Source organism: Ursus arctos, unplaced genomic scaffold (genome assembly GCF_023065955.2).
Source record: "Ursus arctos isolate Adak ecotype North America unplaced genomic scaffold, UrsArc2.0 scaffold_9, whole genome shotgun sequence".
NCBI classification, from domain to species: domain Eukaryota; kingdom Metazoa; phylum Chordata; class Mammalia; order Carnivora; family Ursidae; genus Ursus; species Ursus arctos.
In genome coordinates this window covers 3,133,342-3,152,117 of record NW_026623111.1, presented here as the reverse complement: position 1 = coordinate 3,152,117, position 18,776 = coordinate 3,133,342, and the positions used below count along the sequence as shown (strand labels likewise).

Below are 18,776 nucleotides of genomic sequence, written 5' to 3'. Positions count from 1 at the left end.
AGAATGATGACGGGGTTTGGGCAGGTTTTTATTGTATTCTTGATGCTCTGGTGGTTTCCATTTGCATCCGCTCAGCCGGCCCCACAGAGCCACCGGAGGCTGGCTCCTAGTCGGCACCCAGGGGCGAAGACTCCCACTCCACAGCCTGTGGCCTCGGGGAGTCGGATTTCCAGCCATAAGCACACGCCTGGGTGTCGGCCCAGAGAGAAGGTCCCTGGCTTGGTCGTCTGCCTTTGTCCGTCTTCGCGATCCCTCCCCCACGCAGCGTCGCACCAGTGCAAACCACGGAAGGCAAAGTCTGAACGTCTGAGGCCGGACAGTGGCGCCCACCGTCACCTGTAAGGAGACTGTTCCGGTGGGACAAGCAGACGCTAGCCAGAAGGCTAAATGACCGGTAAAAGTTTTGGAAGGACAATGGCCAAACCATCTGGCCAATGACATAGAAGGAAAACCAAAGAGAATCAATATAAGACGATTATAACTAAGGTTTTTTAAAAAGTGACTAGTTACAAAGTGAATATACCAAAGCAAGATAGTTTTTTACTAAAAACAAAATGAAAAAATGGTCTCAGATGGAAAGACGACTCCCATGAAGATATAAATTCTCCTGATAGTAATCCATAGATGAAACAAAACCCCCCAATTCCAAAGAATCTTTCATTAATCTTGGGAAGGGAGAGCACCAAATTTGACAAAATAATACCAAAGTTCACATGTCTAAGACTTTTTTTTTAAGAGATGAGAGAGGTTTTGGCTGCTCCAAAGGTTACTGAAAGTATGAAAGCCACGATAATGGAAACCGTAGCAGCCGATGTGAGAAAAGACAATAAAATAGAAAAGGGTAGAAATGGGCCCAGAACATCCGTGATTCTGCATTTCCTGCAGGTGGTACTTCTGGGTAGGGCAGTGCCGAGGGGCCAGCCATCTGGGATCCCTTCTACACACCGTATCTCAAAGTCAATTCCCGGTCGACTGAGTACTGCTGATACAGTCTGAGAGAAACAGAGGAGAGTAGAAATAATCTTGGTGTGGGAGAGAACATTCCAAGCATGACCTCAAAGGATGAAGCAGGGAAGAGTCTTAGTTTTCTATATATAAGATTTCACATTTTATTTTCAACTTTATGTTAAATCAAAAAGAAAAAAATTAGGGGCGCCTGGGTGGCGCAGTCGTTAAAGCATCTGCCTTCGGCTCAGGGCGTGATCCCGGCGTTCCGGGATCGAGTCCCACATCGGGCTCCTCTGCTGGGAGCCTGCTTCTTCCTCTCCCACTCCCCCTGCTTGTGTTCCCTCTCTCGCTGGCTGTCTCTATCTCTGTCAAATAAATAAAATCTTTAAAAAAAAAAAAACAAAAAGAAAAAAATTAGGGGCGCCTGGGTGGCACAGTCGTTAAGCGTCTGCCTTCAGCTCAGGGCGTGATCCCAGTGTTCTGGGATCGAGCCCCACATCGGGCTCCTCCTCTGGGAGCCTGCTTCTTCCTCTCCCACTCCTCCTGCTTGTGTTCCCTCTCTCGCTGGCTGTCGCTGTCAAATAAAGAAGTAAAATCTTTAAAAAAAAAAAAAAGAAAAAATTAATACAATCAAAAGGCAAAGGATGAATGAGGAAAACTAATAGATAAACGTAGGTCCCAGGTTTATTGTTCTTAATATGTAAAGAGTATTTTTAAAATCAGCAGAATACTGTGAAAACTACAGGCTCTGTTAGACAAAAATCGAGAGTGGCAATCATCACAGAGCACGCAGAGATAGCCTGCAAGTAGTTGGGAAGACGTGCTCACCCTCAGTAGGGAGCAGGGAGAGCGCACCTGCCCTGGCGTCGCCTGTGTTCCTTCACCACCCAGACCGGAACCAGGAGGACACGGCTGGGACGGGCGACGGAGCGGGAAAGGCAGGTGTCTTCCTGCGAATGGTGTGAGAACTCTCCAGCACTGGCGGTCTGCGGGCCAGGCCTTCCTTGTTAGCCCATTTCAACGCTGACAAGTGCGGATCGAAGTGGATTCTGTCGTTCGTGCTGTTTCATCGGGGGCGCCTCCTGGCCCTCCCCGGCTCTCACACTGTGCTTGCCCACGCTGGCTGTACCACCTCTGACTCGTGGCGGTATCACAAGTCCCACCCTCAAGGCGCTGGTCCTGGCCAGCCGCCGGCCAGGAGCTGACTGTGCACAGAGCTGCTCCAAGCAGAGTCTCTCTACGTCCCTCGGGAGGCTTGTTAATCTCGTAGGTCCGTGCTGCGCGACAGGGCAATGCCTGAGAAATGCCCTTCAGCTAGAAAAGGAGACTAGAGGATGGCCCCATGCTCTGTTAGGAAAATCACTCTCTCTCTCTCTCTCTAACACACACACACACACACACACTCACGCACGAGTGCCCGACACACAGAGGGCCTCAGGACTGGGGTGCACCAGGACGCCACCAGAAGATGGGATGAACTGTCCACTGGGCCCCAAGCAGGGGGCACAAGGCAGTCAACGTTCCGGCCTGAGCGGCATGGGGCAAACCCGGCAGGAACCCGAGACCACAGTGAACCCAATTCTGTGTCCTCTGGCCCCAGAGAACATGATGTGTAAGCAGTGGTTATCGCTGAGAGTGGAGCTGTGACATTTTCCTCTTTGACACATTCTACATTCCTGAAATAGAGCCCGACGGCCGCGTGCCGGCTTCACCGCCGGCGTCTGCAGGCTGTGGGGCGTGCCAGCCGCTGTCCGTGGTTCCCGAAGGACGGGCGCAACAATGCAACAATTCCTCCGAGAACCTGCACGCGGGACGCTAACAGCACCATGAGCTGTGTCCCCCGGTGCAGCTCGCTGGACCCGGGGCAGCTGCTTGCTGCTGCTGGTGGAACCACCCGCCCCGCGGAGCATTACACTAGGGTGGGACTGTCCCCAGTAAAAGCTACGACCCTGATACCAGCACCTGCCTGCTCTGAGCTGGCCCCGTGCTGGGCCCAGAACATCAGGACGGCTGCTCGTGCCTGCACTCTGGGCCAGACCACTTCCTGGCCGTGTTTGGGTCACGGTGGTGACCGAGGCTTTCAGGGTCAGTTTTCTCACCTGTAAAATGGGCGTGCCTGTCCGACTCCTCCCACCCGGCTGTCTATGGGTCCAGGAATGGTGACGACAAGGTCCCTGCATAGAGTAGGTGCTCAATAAAAGCAGCCCCTCTTACCCACTCACTCGCTCCTGGCCACCCTGCAGGGTCCAGGGTGGGGTCAGGTTCCCCTTTTCTAGGCGTGCTGAGGCTTTAGAAGTGAAGGAACTACTCCGGTAGTTCCCAAAGCTGGAAATTCAGTCTTTAAAAACAGGTCCTGCCCCCGCCCTTCCCGTGCTCAGTGGCACTCGGAGCTATTTGGAGATAAGCCTTCCCCGGTCCCTGGGCACCACCTGCGCTCCTCGGGGGGCCTGGGTCCCGTCTGCCTGCTGCGCTCCGAGGCGACAGAGTGGCTGCTGATGACAGAGGAACCCGCGAGCTGGTCGTGCTGAGCGGGGACCCATGAGCGACCGGGTGGGTGTTCGTCCCCCTCTGACCTGGCCTCCACCGGATGGCAGGCGCACTCGCCCACGGGGCCGGGAGCCGCCGAGCAGCGCTGGGCACCCTGCTGACGGCCGAACAGCCGGATCCGAGCTGCAAACCGGAATGAAGGGCTGCGCGCGGCCGGCAGCTCAGGACCTTAAACTGACCAGACCCGTGTGACGCATTTATTTTCTTTGGAAACATTTCCTTGATGGAAACTGCGATTTCCACACAAAATAGATTTTATTCTCCTTAGAAATCTCAAATTACATCATTCAGGTAGGATTTAATTACATGATAAAGTCAAACTAGTTAACAAAGAATCAGATTGGCATCGTGAAGCACTTAGCGAAGCAGGGCTTTGTAAGGAATCTTGGGACTGGAAAGCCCTGGTTGTGAGCATGTGGCCTCCTCTCTGGCCTGTGCACACAGCACGGGCAGAGTCCTAATTATCAGAAGAAAGACAGTCCTTCAGGAAAAGGTGATCATACTATTTTCTTTGCACGCAGCAAATGTGGCGGAGGCGTCCGCCCTGTGCCTTGTGGGGGGAGCCCTCCCTGTGCGGCTGGGGAGAGGCCGAGGAGAGGCCGGGGGAGAGGCCGGGGAGAGGCCAGGGGAGAGGCCGGGGGAGAGGCCGGGGAGAGGCCGGGGGAGAGGCCGGGGAGAGGCCGGGGGAGAGGCCGGGGAGATGCCGGGGAGAGGCCGGGGGAGAGGCCAAGGAGAGGCCGGGAGAAGCCGGGGGAGAGGCCGGGGAGAGGCCGGGGGAGAGGACGGGGAGAGGCCGGGGGAGAGGCCGGGGGAGAGGCCGGGGAGAGGCCGGGGGAGAGGCCAAGGAGAGGCCAGGAGAGGCCAGGAGAAGCCGGGGGAGAGGCCGGGGAGAGGCCGGAGAGAGGCCGGGGGAGAGGCCGGGGAGAGGCCGGGGGAGAGGCCGGGGGAGAGGCCGGGAGAGGCCGAGGAGAGGCCGGGGAGAGGCCGAGGAGAGGCCGAGGAGAGGCCGGGAGAGGCCGGGGGAGAGGCCGGGGGAGATGCCGGGGGAGAGGCCGGGGAGAGGCCGGGAGAAGCCGGGGAGAGGCCGGGAGAGGCCGGGGGAGAGGCCGGGGGAGAGGCCGGGGAGAGGCTGGGAGAAGCCGGGGAGAGGCCGGGGAGAGGCCGAGGAGAGGCCAGGGGAGAGGCCGGGGAGAGGCCGGGAGAGGCCGGGGCAGAGGCCGGGGAGAGGCCGGGGAGAGGCCGGCGCGGGACGGACAGAGGTGTGCTTGGAAAGCGGCAGCATTTCCCATATCGCCCGGAACAAGGCTGTGAGGTCAAAGTCTTCCTCGGCCTCACCTAGACTGCGCTGGACGAGCCGTGTGGCTACAGCTTTGATTTCAAACTTCCTACACGAGGCTTATTGACGGAAAACTCCGACCACCACGACGGCCTCTCCAGCACTTTGCTTTCCAGAAGGACAGCGGTCCAGAGGTTTTTATAGAGCTATGGAAAATAAGCACATACGTGAATAAACAAGGCCCCTCACACAGCCGAGGGGACAGACGCAGATCCCCTCACAAGCTTTTGTTCAAAACAGAAAATCCACTTGTCACTTTTTAGAAATTTTTAAGATGATTTAATTTACATCAATCTTTTTTTCTAACAGAAAACAACTGGAAACACGTAATACTTTAAAACACGTTTATGACAACAGCTCTGTACGTGTTCTTTTCTCCGGGAACTCTCATTGGGGGAGGCCCGCGCGGGCTCTGCAGGTGAGCGCTAGCTGTCTGCTCGGAAACGAGCCCTCTCCCCTGCCCGGCAGGGTGGGCACCCGCACACCGGCCCCGTCGCCTGCCCCTCTGGGCCAGCTCCAGCACGCTCACACCGAACCCTTCCCGCCGGGCTGCCCCGCGGGAAAGGAGAGCAGCTTCTCCCCTAGAAGGAGGCCGTGCACATCACAGGAGCTGCTGACCAGTTCTTCATCCACCCCAAACACGGAGCCCAGGCTGACAGGTCTCCAGTCCACGAGACAGGGAACGGCGTCCTGTGTACCCACCTGGCCTTGACAAGTTTTATTTTATTTTTTTTAAGCAAGCTCCACACCCAACGCGGAGCTTGAACTTACAACCTGAGATCAAGAGTTGCGTGCTGGACCACTGAGCCAGTCACGTGCTCCTTACTTGAAGAAGCCACTGTCCCTGCACGTGCTGAGTGGGCTCCTGGGCCCTCCCACACGGCTCTGCGCACTCCCACAGGGACATCAGGCTCACTCTCTCCCCACAGGTTACGAATCGCAATTCAGAGCACGACGCCGCAGGGAATGGTCGCTTACATAACCGCGGGCAGCCGTGTTTGCTCACTTACAATGCACTTCTGATCTAGCAGCAGCTGGCTGACACGCGTGCCACACACACCTGCCTGCCGGGTGAGGCTCTGGGGTTCCATGGTGGAATCCGGAGCCACGAAGAGCCCGCGGCACAGGCACGGGCTCTTGCGAACCGGCCGCTCTCCTGCCGGGAGCCGGGCTGCCTCTGCGGGGCACGCACGCACAGGGCTCCAGTATGCCAGCTGCTCTGGCTCCTTCCACACCCACTAACCCTCCCGGGGGCTCGGGGCCACGCATGAAGCCATGTCCGGGTCCTCCTCGAGTGCCTGCCAGCCTGGAGCCTGCTAAGCGCCCCCATGGGCAGAGGCCAGCCCCTCTCCCACGGCCTTATTGGCACGTCCTCCTGCGTGCGCCCACTGGGGCCCTGGACACACTGGGGACCGAGGTCCAGTCTCCTGTCTTCTCTCCAGGTGGTAGATCTCTACCCACATCCTTGCCTTGCTGCTTCCTGGCTGGGCAGCTGTGGGCAGGCCACCCGGCTTCTCCGGATGTTGGGTTTCTCCCTGGCAAAGTGGGTGTGTAACAGACATCGTGTGGGAGGGGGCCAGAGGACAGCGGGCCTCCACAGATGGAACTGTCCCCATGCCGGCCTGGGGACTTCTGTCCTGCCCACTCCAGGGCCCAGTACATCATCCCAACCCCAGGTGTGGCCTGGGCTGGGCCACAGTCGGGGCTCCTGCCCCCTTACGTTCAATCTCCACCGAAACAGAGCCTGAGTTGAAAGCGGTGTTTCGGCACAAGGAACGTGGCCTTGGGGGCCGGGGAGGAGGGGGGGGTCCCAGTCTGTGAGACCTCAGGCCAGTGGTAACACAGCAACAAGAACCTGCAGGGGGCGCACTGCTGGAAGGTGGGGAGCAGCCCCCTGAGTGTCCCGCAGCACGTAGGGAGAGGAGTGGGCTCAGGAATGAGACCGCAATGGTCCCACGGCAGGACTAGGTGGGGGCACCCGCCTCAGAGAAGAGCTAGGAGGCAGCGTTCTGCTGAGATGCAATGGAAAGAAGTGCTCCAGGCAGCAGGAACAGCAGATACAAAGGCCCTGTGGTGGGAAAGCCTAGCGTAATAGAAGAACAGAGGGGGACGGTGCAGCTGGAGTCCAGCAGGAAAGAGGAGCTCAGCATAAAACGACCCTGGAGAGCCAGGCAGACAGAGGTCAGGCCGCCCGGGCTGGGGGTCTGGGAAGGGGTGTGTGTGCAGGTTCGGGGATGAGGGATGTTGGTGGAGGGCTCTACAGAGGAGCGGCCTGGCGAGACCACTTGAAGAAATCATCCTGGAGCACGGCGGGGCAAGAGAGATCGGGGGAGAGCCAAGTGGGGGCTGCTGGGAAGTGAAAGTACCAGGGGTGAGTGGGCGGTTGATGGAAAGGGTCAGGAACCAGCACTAAGACGTCAGGAAGACCCAGCACTGGGAAGGGTCCCTGGGGGTGTGCGAGCAGGGGGACCGCCGCAGGGCCGCACTCAGCAGGGGCTTATGCTGACCGCAGCACGCCGGCCCTACGAGGGTGTTGCCGCCAGCCCACATCTCAGAGGAAGACAGGCTGGGGTGCGGCTAACTCGCCCCAGACCACCCCAACCTCCCCTGGCCGCTCCCTCCACTGCTGCCCGAGCGTGACAACGTTCCGGAAGGCGCCAGGGCGCTCCTGGCCCACGCCATCATCTCAGGCTCGGCAGCAACCACCGGCAGCCCCCAGAGCAGCCCCCGCTGGCGCTCGGACGTGCAGCGTTTCCCACCCGGCCATAGGGGGACTCACCTCGCCGTCGGCTCTGCCAATCGGTGAGTCCAGGACAAAGTCGGGAGGGGCGATCACGTCCACCAGGGCAACCGCATCATCTTTCAGCTGTTGGAAAACAAAGTCCATTCGCTTGGCAACCCCCAGAAATCTCCATGGCGACCGCTGAGAAACAGAGCGCCGGCCGTCTGTTGCTACACCCCGCTAGCAATGGTAGCGTGCGTGGCTTGATTACTAACCCATTATCTTCTCATGGGCCCACGTCACACATTCCCTTGGTGTGTGTCTGAATATTTTCTCCATGTCGCTAATCACTCAAGACTGGCTGTGCATTAACTGTTTTTCAGTAAGGTAGGGGCTGCTCGTCAAGAGTGGCTCAGCAGCTCGCTAGCCGGCTAGCGTCCTCAGATTTGTGTCTGAACCCTGCCTGACCTGGGCAGCTGCCTTTCCAGCGGAGGAAAACATGTCCGGAAACAATGTGCCGGGGAAGGTGTTTATGGGCGCCTAGGAAAGCTGTCCTACAAAGGCTGTCTGGTGCGCGATGGTTTTATGACTCCCCATCCCCTTGTGCAAGCGGCTCTTCACTACGACACGTGGACTTTATATGAGAAGACTCCCAAGAACTTTCTGGATGCAAAAACATTCTTTTTTCTTAAAATAATTGTGACGTGCCCTGGCTGCACCGACCAGAGCCCTGGAGTGGGATGGTTTCAGCGACGCAGACAGAAAGCACCTGGCCGGCTCGGAACAACCAAGTCCACATGAGAGAGGAGAGGAGCACAGCTTCGTGGCTGGGGGCCTGCTCGTTAGCACACGCGCTCCTCGCTCCATGGCCACGCACCCTCTGGCCCTTGGCTCGCAGATGAACGAGCCCACCCACTTCGGATGGAACCATTGGCAGAGCAAGGCCCCTTGTCTAGACAGGGGTCGGCACACCTGCTACGTGACAGCAGGAAACGGTCCGGCTCAGTGGCCCCCTCTGCGGAGGCCACGCCAACACGCCCACAGACAACGCACAAGTGAACCGCTGGACGGGGCGGGCGCTCCCTCCACCTGTCTGACTGAGGCCTCCCAGAGTGACAACAAGGACCTGGGACTCCCCAGTGGTGGAGGGAGACGAGGCGTCCGCTGCATGACTGTGCACGTGCCCACCTGCCTGCCTGGGCCACAGCCGCGATGCGTGGGTTCTGGAGGACGCAGGTGTTTGAGAGCAAGGGGAACACACCTAGGAAACCCTGTGATCACTGGTTTTACTGGACAGAAAGTACACGTGGCCACACCCGGGAGCGGTGCCGTCACAGACGCACACCGATCCAGAACCCCTGGAGACCGAGGGCTCGCCACTGAGTCTGGGGAGAGGTTTAAAACCAATCACCGAGGTGCTGCCTGGAACCACATCGACTCTGAGCACCAAGAGGGAGAAATGGAGTGGCATGTCACCAGTCATTTCAGACAGCTGATAAAACGATTTCTCACTACCAAGAGGAGCCACGACTCTGCTAAGGACAGTCACCCAATCTGGCTGCACCAGCACGTGCGGCCCTTTACGTGTGTGTTCGTCAAAATCAAAGATAAACACCCTCGGTCACATGGACACACTTCCACGGCCAACAGCTGCGGGGCACAGTGACTGATGGGACGGCACGGCTCCGGGATACGTCCACCCCACAGAAGGGCCCACTGGACAGAGCGTACAGTGGGGGTTCAGCTCACGTGACCTTTCTGGGTGACAAAGGTAAAAGAATACACAAGAAAAATACCATGAAATGAATTTAAGCTGGAGGCTGAGTCCCTTGGAAAGCTGGAGAGAATCACCACGGCAGCTGTAAAATGTGTATTACAGAGTATGGACCGGAAGACATTCCCTGAAACTCACTCTTCGCCTAAGATTTCTGACTTGGGCATATTTTCTTGTAATCTTCCTGTTCTTGCTCAGCGTTGCACACACAAGAATGTGTGCGAGGCGAAGGTGTGTGTCACTACATTGCGGCTACATATAACACGGGGGAACCGTGGTGACATGGGAGTGATCGCAGCTCACCTGTGAGCACAGGTCCAGGATGGCGCTCTGGATCATTTTACCTGCTTGCTCGCCAGCAAAGTAGCCCCCTGTAAGCAAAGCACTGGTCACACTGGGTCTGGCACCCTAAGTCCACACTGGCCCCCCAAGTGCTTTACGTGAGGTCTCCCCTCTGCAGGAACACGCTGGCTGGGGCCAGGGCCCCCGTGTCTCTTTCCCATCACTGTGTATGTGCCAGGAGGTCAGAGCGAGGTCAGGAGACTCCCACCAGCCCCACTCCTACCACCATCATCATCATCACCACCTCCACCTCCACCACCACCACCACCACCACCACAGTAGGCTTGCCGTGGCGTCTCGTGGGGCACATGGTCTGTGCATTTGAGAGCACATTTGCTGCAGAATCTTTTGATTTTTGTGAAGGAAACTGTCCATCCCTCAGGCTTGTCATGTCAACACACAGTCCCCTGCCCCGCATCCCGCCACTCCTGGGTTCGAAGCCCGCTCTCCCCTCACAAACCTAGCCACGTGCTCTCACTGCCTCCGTGGGGGCAACACCAGCCCTGAGGGGGAAACCTGGTTCCTGGCAAGGGGAGTAGGACAGTCTTCCTCTTCAGAAAGCCAAGATACATGAACAGATATACAGGCTGTCATAACATTAACATGTCCGGGGTAGGGGGCGGAGATTAGGGAAAAGGTCTAAAAATACTCCTTAGAAGGACAAGAATGAAAACAGATTCAGGCTTATACCGTTTTCACCAATCTTCTGGGAATCAGCCCCCACACCACCTCCTCCAGGAAGCCCTCCTGGGTCCACAGGCTGGGCATTCCTGAGGGTGCCTCCCAGCAGCCTGGGCTTGTGTTTATCTGGGCCCCATGGGCCTGGAGGCGTGGCCTTCAGCTCACTATAGACCAGCTCCCTGACTGGCTAATGTGCACCTCCTGGAAATATTCTCTGAACTGAACTGGAAACAGACTTCCAAACAGGACCCTGGACAAAAGGGAAACGTCCTGTCCTGATGCCGCTTTTCTTACCGTGGAATCTGGGCTCCTCATCTGCCCACAGATCCCCAGCCCGTGAGAACCGCTCAGTGAGTGCACGTGGAGGTAATGCCTCACGAGAAGGCCAAGTCTCCGGATAGGATGCGGCTGGACTCCCGCGCGGGAGGGGCGGGACAGGGCGGGGAGGCAGGTGCCCACCACAGGGGCCTCACCTTGGTAGAGCAGGGCCGTGTGCTGGCTCAGGGACCACAGCGCGTAGAGGGCACCGAGCCGCCCCAGCACTGCCCGCAGCGGGGGCGGCACGCTGCGCTGGTGCGTGTACTCGTGGAACTTCCGCACCACCGTGAGCTCCAGGAACGCCAGGGCCAAGGGACGGCAGTAGTACACCTTAAAACAAAACACAGCACAGAGCCGCCAATCCCCGTGAGCCGGCAGCTGGAGCCCCGTTACAGCCTGGGGGGGGAGGGGCGGTGGAAGAAACCGTCGGGAGCACGGACCAAGGTGGGAGCTCTAGCGCACGTCGCTGGGCAGGACAGTGACACCAGGGGAAGCCGTGCACGGAGGGGGCACGGCATGGGGATCACGTGTGCAAACACCGCGGGAAGGCCAGGACTGCTGTTGGCATCTTTGTGGGCAGCGCACAGGACGGGCCCCCCAGGAATTGTCCGTGGATGGGTCCGGCTGGAGCCTCTGCTCCCTCAAGCTCACTAGGCGGGGACAGGCAGCGAGGCCCCAGCTCTGCCCTTCGGCTCCTGCCCAACCCGCTGACCCCCCAGCACTGTGCTGTTCAACTGTCCCCGTGGGGAGTCTAACTGGGGGTCAGTCGCTCTGCAGCAGCGAACCTGGGGCTCGTTAGTGCCGGCGAAGCGTGAGCGCTCAGGGGGTCGTCACACGTGACGAGCCCGGAGGGCCTGCCCCGGCCCCCAGCCCTTTCCCCTCTCCCTCGAGCCCCCACCCCCACGAAGCCCTAACCCATCAGATCCAACTATTCATTTCTGCTGCGCCCTAATTCCTGAGGGTGTCGCACATCAGCGAATCATGGGTACTTCAGGCAAAAAACGAACTCCTCATTGTCCACGTCCAGGCATCAGTTCAGGGGAAAGAGCCAGGCCCTGCGGATGGCACTGGGTTCCAGGCCGGGCCCAGCACAGCTGAGCCGGGTAACCCAGGGCATCTCTCTTGGCCCCAGCTGCCTGATCCATCAGAGAAGACGGCAGGAAGTGACCCGCGTCGGGAGCCCCGGGTGTGGTGGGGGGAGGAGAACACAGCTCATGGGCGTTCTGATGGCAGACAGGCAGCTCCGGACAGGGACTGGCTCCGGCAGGAGGGGCACCCCACCGCCCACCTTCTCACATGTTCTCACTTTGAACATGGGAGGGTACTACTCGGCCAAAAAAGGCAATAAATGCATCTTTTTTTAAAAAGAACCTACTGTGTGTGTCTGGCTTGCAGTAGGTGCATGGGGGGGCAGCTGTTTCGGGGGTGGGGGGCGAGGAGGGGACAAGAGATAAATACACCCCCCCCCAAGTCAGAGTCAGCACGCTCTGTATTTTCAGGGAAGTAGCCACTAACTGCCCCAGAGGACACAGCAGCTCACGCCCCCAAGCCCGCCGGACACCGTCCTTCGCCTGACCGGCCCCGGGCCGTGCTCAGTGACCTCTGTGCCTGCAGCTGGCTCCCTGGCCAACTCTTCCCCACCGGGACATCCTGCCAGTCCCACCACACGTGCGTCCCCAGCCTGCAGCCTGTCTCCTGACTTTGTTTATAGAAATGGTGAGCGTTTACACAGTCAGATCTGACCACTTTCTCTCTTTTATGGCTTCTGGTTTCCTGTCTCAAGAAGGCGCGTCCCACACCGAGCCTCCAGGTAACACACCGTATGGGAAAGAGCCAGGCTGTGAGGGCTGACCCAGTACCAGGTCTTCGCAGGCTCCGGGATCCAGACCGGCCGTGGAAAATGCAAGAGCGCACTTGGGTCATCACCTCCCCTCCAGGCCTCACAGCCGCTCCGTGCGGCTGCACCCAGCCGATGAGTGCGGTCCGCTCAGCAGTCCTCCCGGGGACCCCACCTCTGCCGGACCCAGGGCCCAGGCTGGCTCGGCTGGCCTCTCCCTTCCTTTTGTGCCGTGCGACTCACCGAAACGGTGCCACGCAGTGCTTTAACGAAGGTCTAAAGGTGAATTATTTCTAAAACGGCTGAGCCCCTGCTTGATGTCTGTTGTCAGGGTGCTCGGCATGGGCCAGCTGGCAGGGGTGAAGGGGGATGGCGCAGAGACCCACAGCCACCTCCAGGCAGCTCTCCGGGATTCGGACACAGCAGGAATGGGTGCCTCTCGTGCCCTCCATCTCTTTGGGGCTTTGGCTTGTGACTCTGGGGAGGCCCTCCACTTCCACAGTGACGGCCTGACGGGCAGGGAAAGGGGTGACATGGGACAGGCTAATCCATTCCTGGCAGTGTCCAAAAGAATAAGCATGCTGTGGCCCCAGCCATTCCGGAAGGATCATTTCGATGCCCCCTACTTTTGGTCGCTGGGGTACTGAAGTCAAGTTTACTGATGGGGGCCACCTGCTGAACTGCTGTAAGCCCTGGGTTCACGTTATCCACCCAGGCCTTTCCAGTCAAGACGCCATCCTGTTCTCTCACCCCCACACCTCCAGCAGGTTGCTGGAGACACCGCTGGCTTTGATACTGGCCGCGCTGAAGCTGCCACCACAGCACAGTGGGAGGGCTCAGGGTTCATTCAGAGGAGATGGCCAGATGTGGACACTGAATTCTCAAAGGACATGAAACGAGCCTCACAAAACAAGGCCAAGGAGAAGGAACGACACCACGTCTAGAAACTTTTTATGTTTTTTTTATCTGTAGGCTCCCAAATGACAGCTGTCACTCCAGATAGAATGGATGTATGGGTCACAGCAGGCCAGACCCTGGTGCCAGGAGGCACTTGAGAGCGGGCTGCCTTTACACGGTGGGTTCCGGAACGTGAGAGCCAGCCCCGTCCAAGCATGAGAACCAAAGCCACCCTGGGACCATTCCCACCAAGGCTCCCCAAGAAGGGCAGTAATGACCTCAGAGAAAGCAAGTATGACCTCGCGTGAGTCACCAAGGTGCCACCGGTCAGCTGGGAGGGACCAGGGCTGGGGTCTGGCCCCACAAGCCAGTGTCTCCGCTCCCACAGTGACAGTTCCGGCTGCGGCCAGACACCGCCGGGCACTTTGAACACAACGCCCACAGTCCAGCAAGGTCCCTGGCAGCAAACCAAGGTGCAGAGAGGCCACGCTCCTGAGGTCACAGGGGCCAGAGGGCTCGGCCACCACCACCAGGACAGTCAGCTTACCAAGGCCACGGCAGTGCAAGAATTCAAAGTGAATTAGAAAAGCGATTTTTAAAACAGACAGATACCTGACTGTTGTTTCTTGCTTCGAAGTCATTGCTTCCTGATCTTTTCTCTTGATTGAATTTCTGGTAACTCTCGCGGAGCAGGTAACACACCAACCACTCGTATGCCGCCAGGGGGACTTCAAAACAAGAAACAGAAAACACAGTAACACTAGTGCATCTACCATCAGCAGGGCGTTCACGCGGGGTGGGCAGCTCGCGAGCATGGGGCCTTCTCCGGGATGAGGGTGCGAGACACAGATGTGGAGGCATGGGGAGGGCACCCCACGTTCCACACTGTTCCAGCAACCAGAGGCCAGGGGGCCGCAGGGCCACCTTTGGGGTGAGCTCCTTGTTTGGGAGGGCGGCAAATTCTGGCCAGGGCTCACGTGCTTTACCTGGCCGGACATGTGCATCTCCAAATATCCTACAGGCCAGGCAGGTTCCAAACTCTCAGAACACCCTGCCACCCAGAGCTGTTACCACCCCTCCCGAGGAGGCGCCTGGGCGCAGAGGGAGTGGGCAGGAGTCGTCTGAGCTGGCCACGTGGCCCTGAGTCCACACTTTCACGCCCCCGCAGCCCTGGCACAGAGTCGGGCGCCCTTCTGCTCAGCAGCTACTTTAGGCTCAGAGCCCCCAGGAGGGGCCGTGGGGACCTGACCACACTGGGTCTGGGCCCAAAGCCTGGGCGAAGGGTCCTTGGGATTCCTCCTGCGTCACACTCTCGGGAAGAAGACGGGCAGTGCTCTCTGGGGTCCTGTGGCGGACCCTTGACCGTCTCAGCACAACTGAGACATCCGTGAATGAGCAAACTGTCTCACGGGCTGCAGCTTGTCTGAGGCCTCCTCTAGCAGCTGTCCTCAGTCCAGAGTGCTGCCATGTATGGTAGCTCCAAAGGGGGCCCCCAAAAGACATGCCCACGTCCTGGCCCCAAACCTGCGAATGGCTTTCTCCGGAAAAGGCAGATGAGGAGATCCCCCAGGAGTGGGTGGGCCCTAAATCCAACAAGTGTCCTACCGGGATCAGAGGGGACATACACATGTGGGCAAGGCCATGGGAGGTACAGGGTGATGGAGTGACATGACCACGAGCCCAGGATGCCCGGGGCCCTGACTGGCCGCCCCACCAAGCCTCTGGAGGGAGCACAGCCTGGCCCACACCTTCTGTCCAGAGCTGCCAGGGAGAAAACGTCTGTTGTTTCCGGCCCCTCCCACACTCCCAGAGGTCACTGCCACAGCATTCCCGTGGTCCTTAGACCTGCCGCCCCTGCCCCAGCTCCCAGTCCCGGGGCTCCTGAGCACGTCTGCCAGACACTCGACTCCATGAGTGACACTGACCTCACAGCATCATCACACCTCCTCTCCCTGGCCCCCAAGGACTTCATTCTCACCCAGCCGTCCACCCAGTGAGCCCCTCAAGGCCAGCCAGCCACCTTCCAACCACCTCCCTGGCCTCCCGACCTGCCCCTCTCCTCTCCCAGGCAGCCTCTGCCTGGGTCCCCCTTTCTTGGCTGATCTCCCCTTCTGAGGTGGGGCTCCGACCTTGGTGTACCCAAAAAGCAAGGCATGGATGACTGGCCCCAGCTCCCCGGCTGGCACGGCCCAGGTCTGGGTGTTGCCTGCTGTCGGTCTGCGTTCCCACACCCTAGCGCTCCTGTGGGGCTGGATGTCCCCATACAACCTCCCCTAAAGGTGTGAGACCCGCCACGGAGCCGGCTGCTGGGGAAACAGCTAAGCTCCCTCTGCAGGGCTCCCCCTGCATCGGTCGCACCCGTGGGGGTGCTCAGAGTGGCAGCCCCCAGCACCTGGCAGCCAGCCCCCAGCGAGACTGAACCACAGCCCAGGCCCTACTAGGCTCCACATGTGGATGACCACATCCCCCGTGTACTACAGGGGAAACTGAGGCTCGGAGAGGTTAAGTGTCCAGCCCTAGGTCACGCTGCCTTCAGAGCCTGAGGTCCCACGACTGTACCACCGGACCCCACGGAACAGGATGCGGTGTGAGCCCACTGCGGCACACACGCACAGCTGTCAGAAGCACACAGCTGAACCACAGCCAACTTGAGAAAAACAAATGGGCCTCATATTGCCAAGTCACAGCACACATCCTCAAATGCACAGGAACGTTTGTGAGGCCGTCCTCGGCACGCACGCCTGCGTGTGAATCGGAGGAAGCAGGCAGACATCTGGGGACACGAGCCGTGCCTGCCCCTCCCTCTCGAGAGAGGGACTTGTCCTGAGGGAAAACTCTGGGACCTTCCCGACAGGCTACACTCAGTACTGAGAGATCTGTGTCTCTGGTCCTACAGAGCGCGAGGCTCAAAAAGATTTCACGTCATCTTTGCCGCGGATCCCGCCAGCCGAGGCCAGGGCCGACATGGAGGATGGGAGGACCACGGGCCCCAGAAACGAGGGGCCGGCCACGTGCCACAGGCTCCCTCCTCTGCGTGGACGGTGATGTCAGCACTCAGGGTCACTTTCACCAAATGAATTTTGGTTCCATTTTTTTCCTCCAGAAGATGTTTTCAGTTTGTTGGATCTTGCAATAACCACGGCACTCACAGGAAAAACAGATGACGCGGCCTGGCACGTTTCCTGCTGCAGACGCGCACACGCGCAGGAGGGGCCCCACGTGCACGGTGTCTGCGAGGGAGGGGCTGGAGCAGAGTGCCCGGCGTGGCGAGAAGCTGCCAGACCGCTTGTTTACTATTTGGTTTACGACGGGTGATGGTTTTAAAGAAAAAAATTCTGGTTGGGTTGATGTTAGGAGAGGCATTAGCTCATTTTCTAATGTTTTCTGTAGCAACTGTTGGCTGGGGCGCTCTGAAACCGTCTGAAATAGACCTTCACGCGTGTCCCACTTCCTACCGGCACTTTATGAAGGCAGGTGAAGACCTGTCAGGTAGGTTATCATCAGGAAAATTGTGACAAAATGTGGTGACCACCAAGAAAGCAAGCACTTAGGAACAGAAGCTTTCTGCATAATGATGATCATGACGACAGTGATGAAGGAAGCAGCTGGGGCGTCAGCCCAGCCTGGGTTCTACTCTTGGCTCCGAACGCTGGCGTGGACTGGGGTGGACCGGTTGGTGCCACCTGGCCCAGTCTCCTCCAGGGAAGATGGAAGCAGCACAGGTGACCCTGCGGGGCCGAGCGGAGAGAGAGGCAGGCGCCCTCAGCACCCACAGTGCCCCCAGCCCCAGGGGACACTCGCTCTGGGGTCTCCTGATGCAAGGCCAGGTGCCCTTGTCCCACGCCAAAGGCGCTCTGCTAACAGCATGTGGTGGAACGAAGGGCGTGTCCTTGGCGGCTTCTGCGATGGGCAGGACAGCGCACACGGTTGTGTGCACCACGGAGGCCGGTGCTTCCCGGGCTCGCACGCGGGACCAAGCACGACGCTGGGCGCTCCTCCACCTTAGCGCCCGCGTCCCCATAAGAGCCTGACGGAGCGGGTGCGGCTCTTCCCCGCTGCAGCCAGCAGGCTGAGGCAGGGAAGGGGCGCCCCCTCGCTCTCCTGGCAGGCGGGCTCAGCACAAGGGCAGCTCCTGCCCGGCCCATGAGGATGCGCGCCCACAGGGGCGGTCTCTGAGGGGCATGGAAACCAGCGTTTCCGGTGGCAGCGCGAAGCATGTGCTCTCGGTGCTGACGGGTCAGAGGACGGTGAGATTAGTGGCGTCAGTGTGGCTTCAAGTGCTCGGGGGAGGCAGGGATACAGGCTCGGGGCAGGAGCTCCGTCCCTGCTCCTTCCGCAGGTCTCACCTCCACGCTCATTAGGAGGCCCCCAGGGGCTGTCAGGGAGGACGCTGAGCTTCGGAGCACAACAGGCTCGGCCGGACCGGGCTCTGTGCTGGCACCGCGGACATGCCGCCAGTCCTCCCTGAGCCCGGGCGCCGGGGCAGGAGGAGAGGGACATGACCCCAGGACGGGACCAGTGCCTCAGCAAGGCCCCTCCACCAGAGCCACTCCACCTGAGTCCTGGCGGCTCTGGTCCGCCCCCTCCATCCCCATCGTCACCGCCCAGTCCAGGACACCCCTTGTCTCATGTCCCCCTGTTCCCACAGCGGCCGGAGCAGCCTTTGCTCTGGTGCAACATTTTGAGTGAATCGTCGCAACGAACACACAGACCCAAGTCAGGGAGCGGCTCTCTGGCTCAGTCGAGTGTCTCCCACAGCCCTGGAAAGACACGTGCACTCCAGAGGGCACATCCTTCCCGCGGCGCCCCTGTGGCCACCACGTCCTTGTCACTGAGACCCCAGACAGGCTGTCCTGCGCGGGCCACCGCCACACAGCCCCTGCTCCCCGCGCCAGGCCCACCCCCCATTGGACTGCAAAGCCGCGTGAGAGCAGGAACCTGGGTCTCGTGGGCTCTGCCTCCCAGCCAGGCTCACACCAATACTTGTAGATCAAAGGGGCGACCAGCATAAGAGCACATGCCATCCTTAGATCGAGTACATTCTGCGTTGAAAACGCGTTTGCTTGCCACATGCTGCCTATAGCCGGGCGCTCATTTCTCTGAGGACAGACCCCGTGGGGGAGAAGCAGGGCCTCCGCCGCTCCCCACTGAGCATGGCGGCGGTACCCCAGGGTTAGGGTTAGGCGCTCAACAATCACAGCCAAGCGTGATGAGCACGGAGCCCAGTGCTGACCGCAGCTGAGAAGGCTGAACGTGCCGCAGGGCAGGGGCCACAGAGTGAGGCCAGCGAGGCCAGCACGTGCAAAGGCCCTGAGTGGGAGGGCCCCAGGTTCCCATGAAGGAGGCTCAGTCACAGGGGCGGCCAATGGGCAGG

The 18,776-nt window shown here is 59.4% G+C and overlaps 1 protein-coding gene across 4 annotated transcripts in view; it reads right to left on the bottom strand.

Moving 5' to 3' along the window:
• Positions 1–3,731: 3,731 nt before the first annotated feature.
• ACOX3 (acyl-CoA oxidase 3, pristanoyl) overlaps positions 3,732–18,776 on the bottom strand; it is a 37,042-nt gene continuing 21,997 nt past the window's right edge. For 2 of the 4 annotated variants that reach the window (XM_026485894.4, XM_044379385.3), the window contains 6 exons: positions 14,015–14,130; positions 10,824–10,998; positions 9,631–9,698; positions 7,611–7,697; positions 4,831–4,977; positions 3,732–3,952 (listed from right to left, as the gene is read on the bottom strand). In XM_026485894.4, the coding sequence (XP_026341679.1) occupies positions 4,858–4,977; positions 7,611–7,697; positions 9,631–9,698; positions 10,824–10,998; positions 14,015–14,130 (566 nt within the window). In that variant the 3' untranslated portion in view covers positions 3,732–3,952; positions 4,831–4,857. Of the gene's footprint in view, positions 4,978–7,610; positions 7,698–9,630; positions 9,699–10,823; positions 10,999–14,014; positions 14,131–18,776 lie in introns of all 4 variants that reach the window. The other 2 variants (XM_057309918.1, XM_048211872.2) reach the window with 1 other exon arrangement.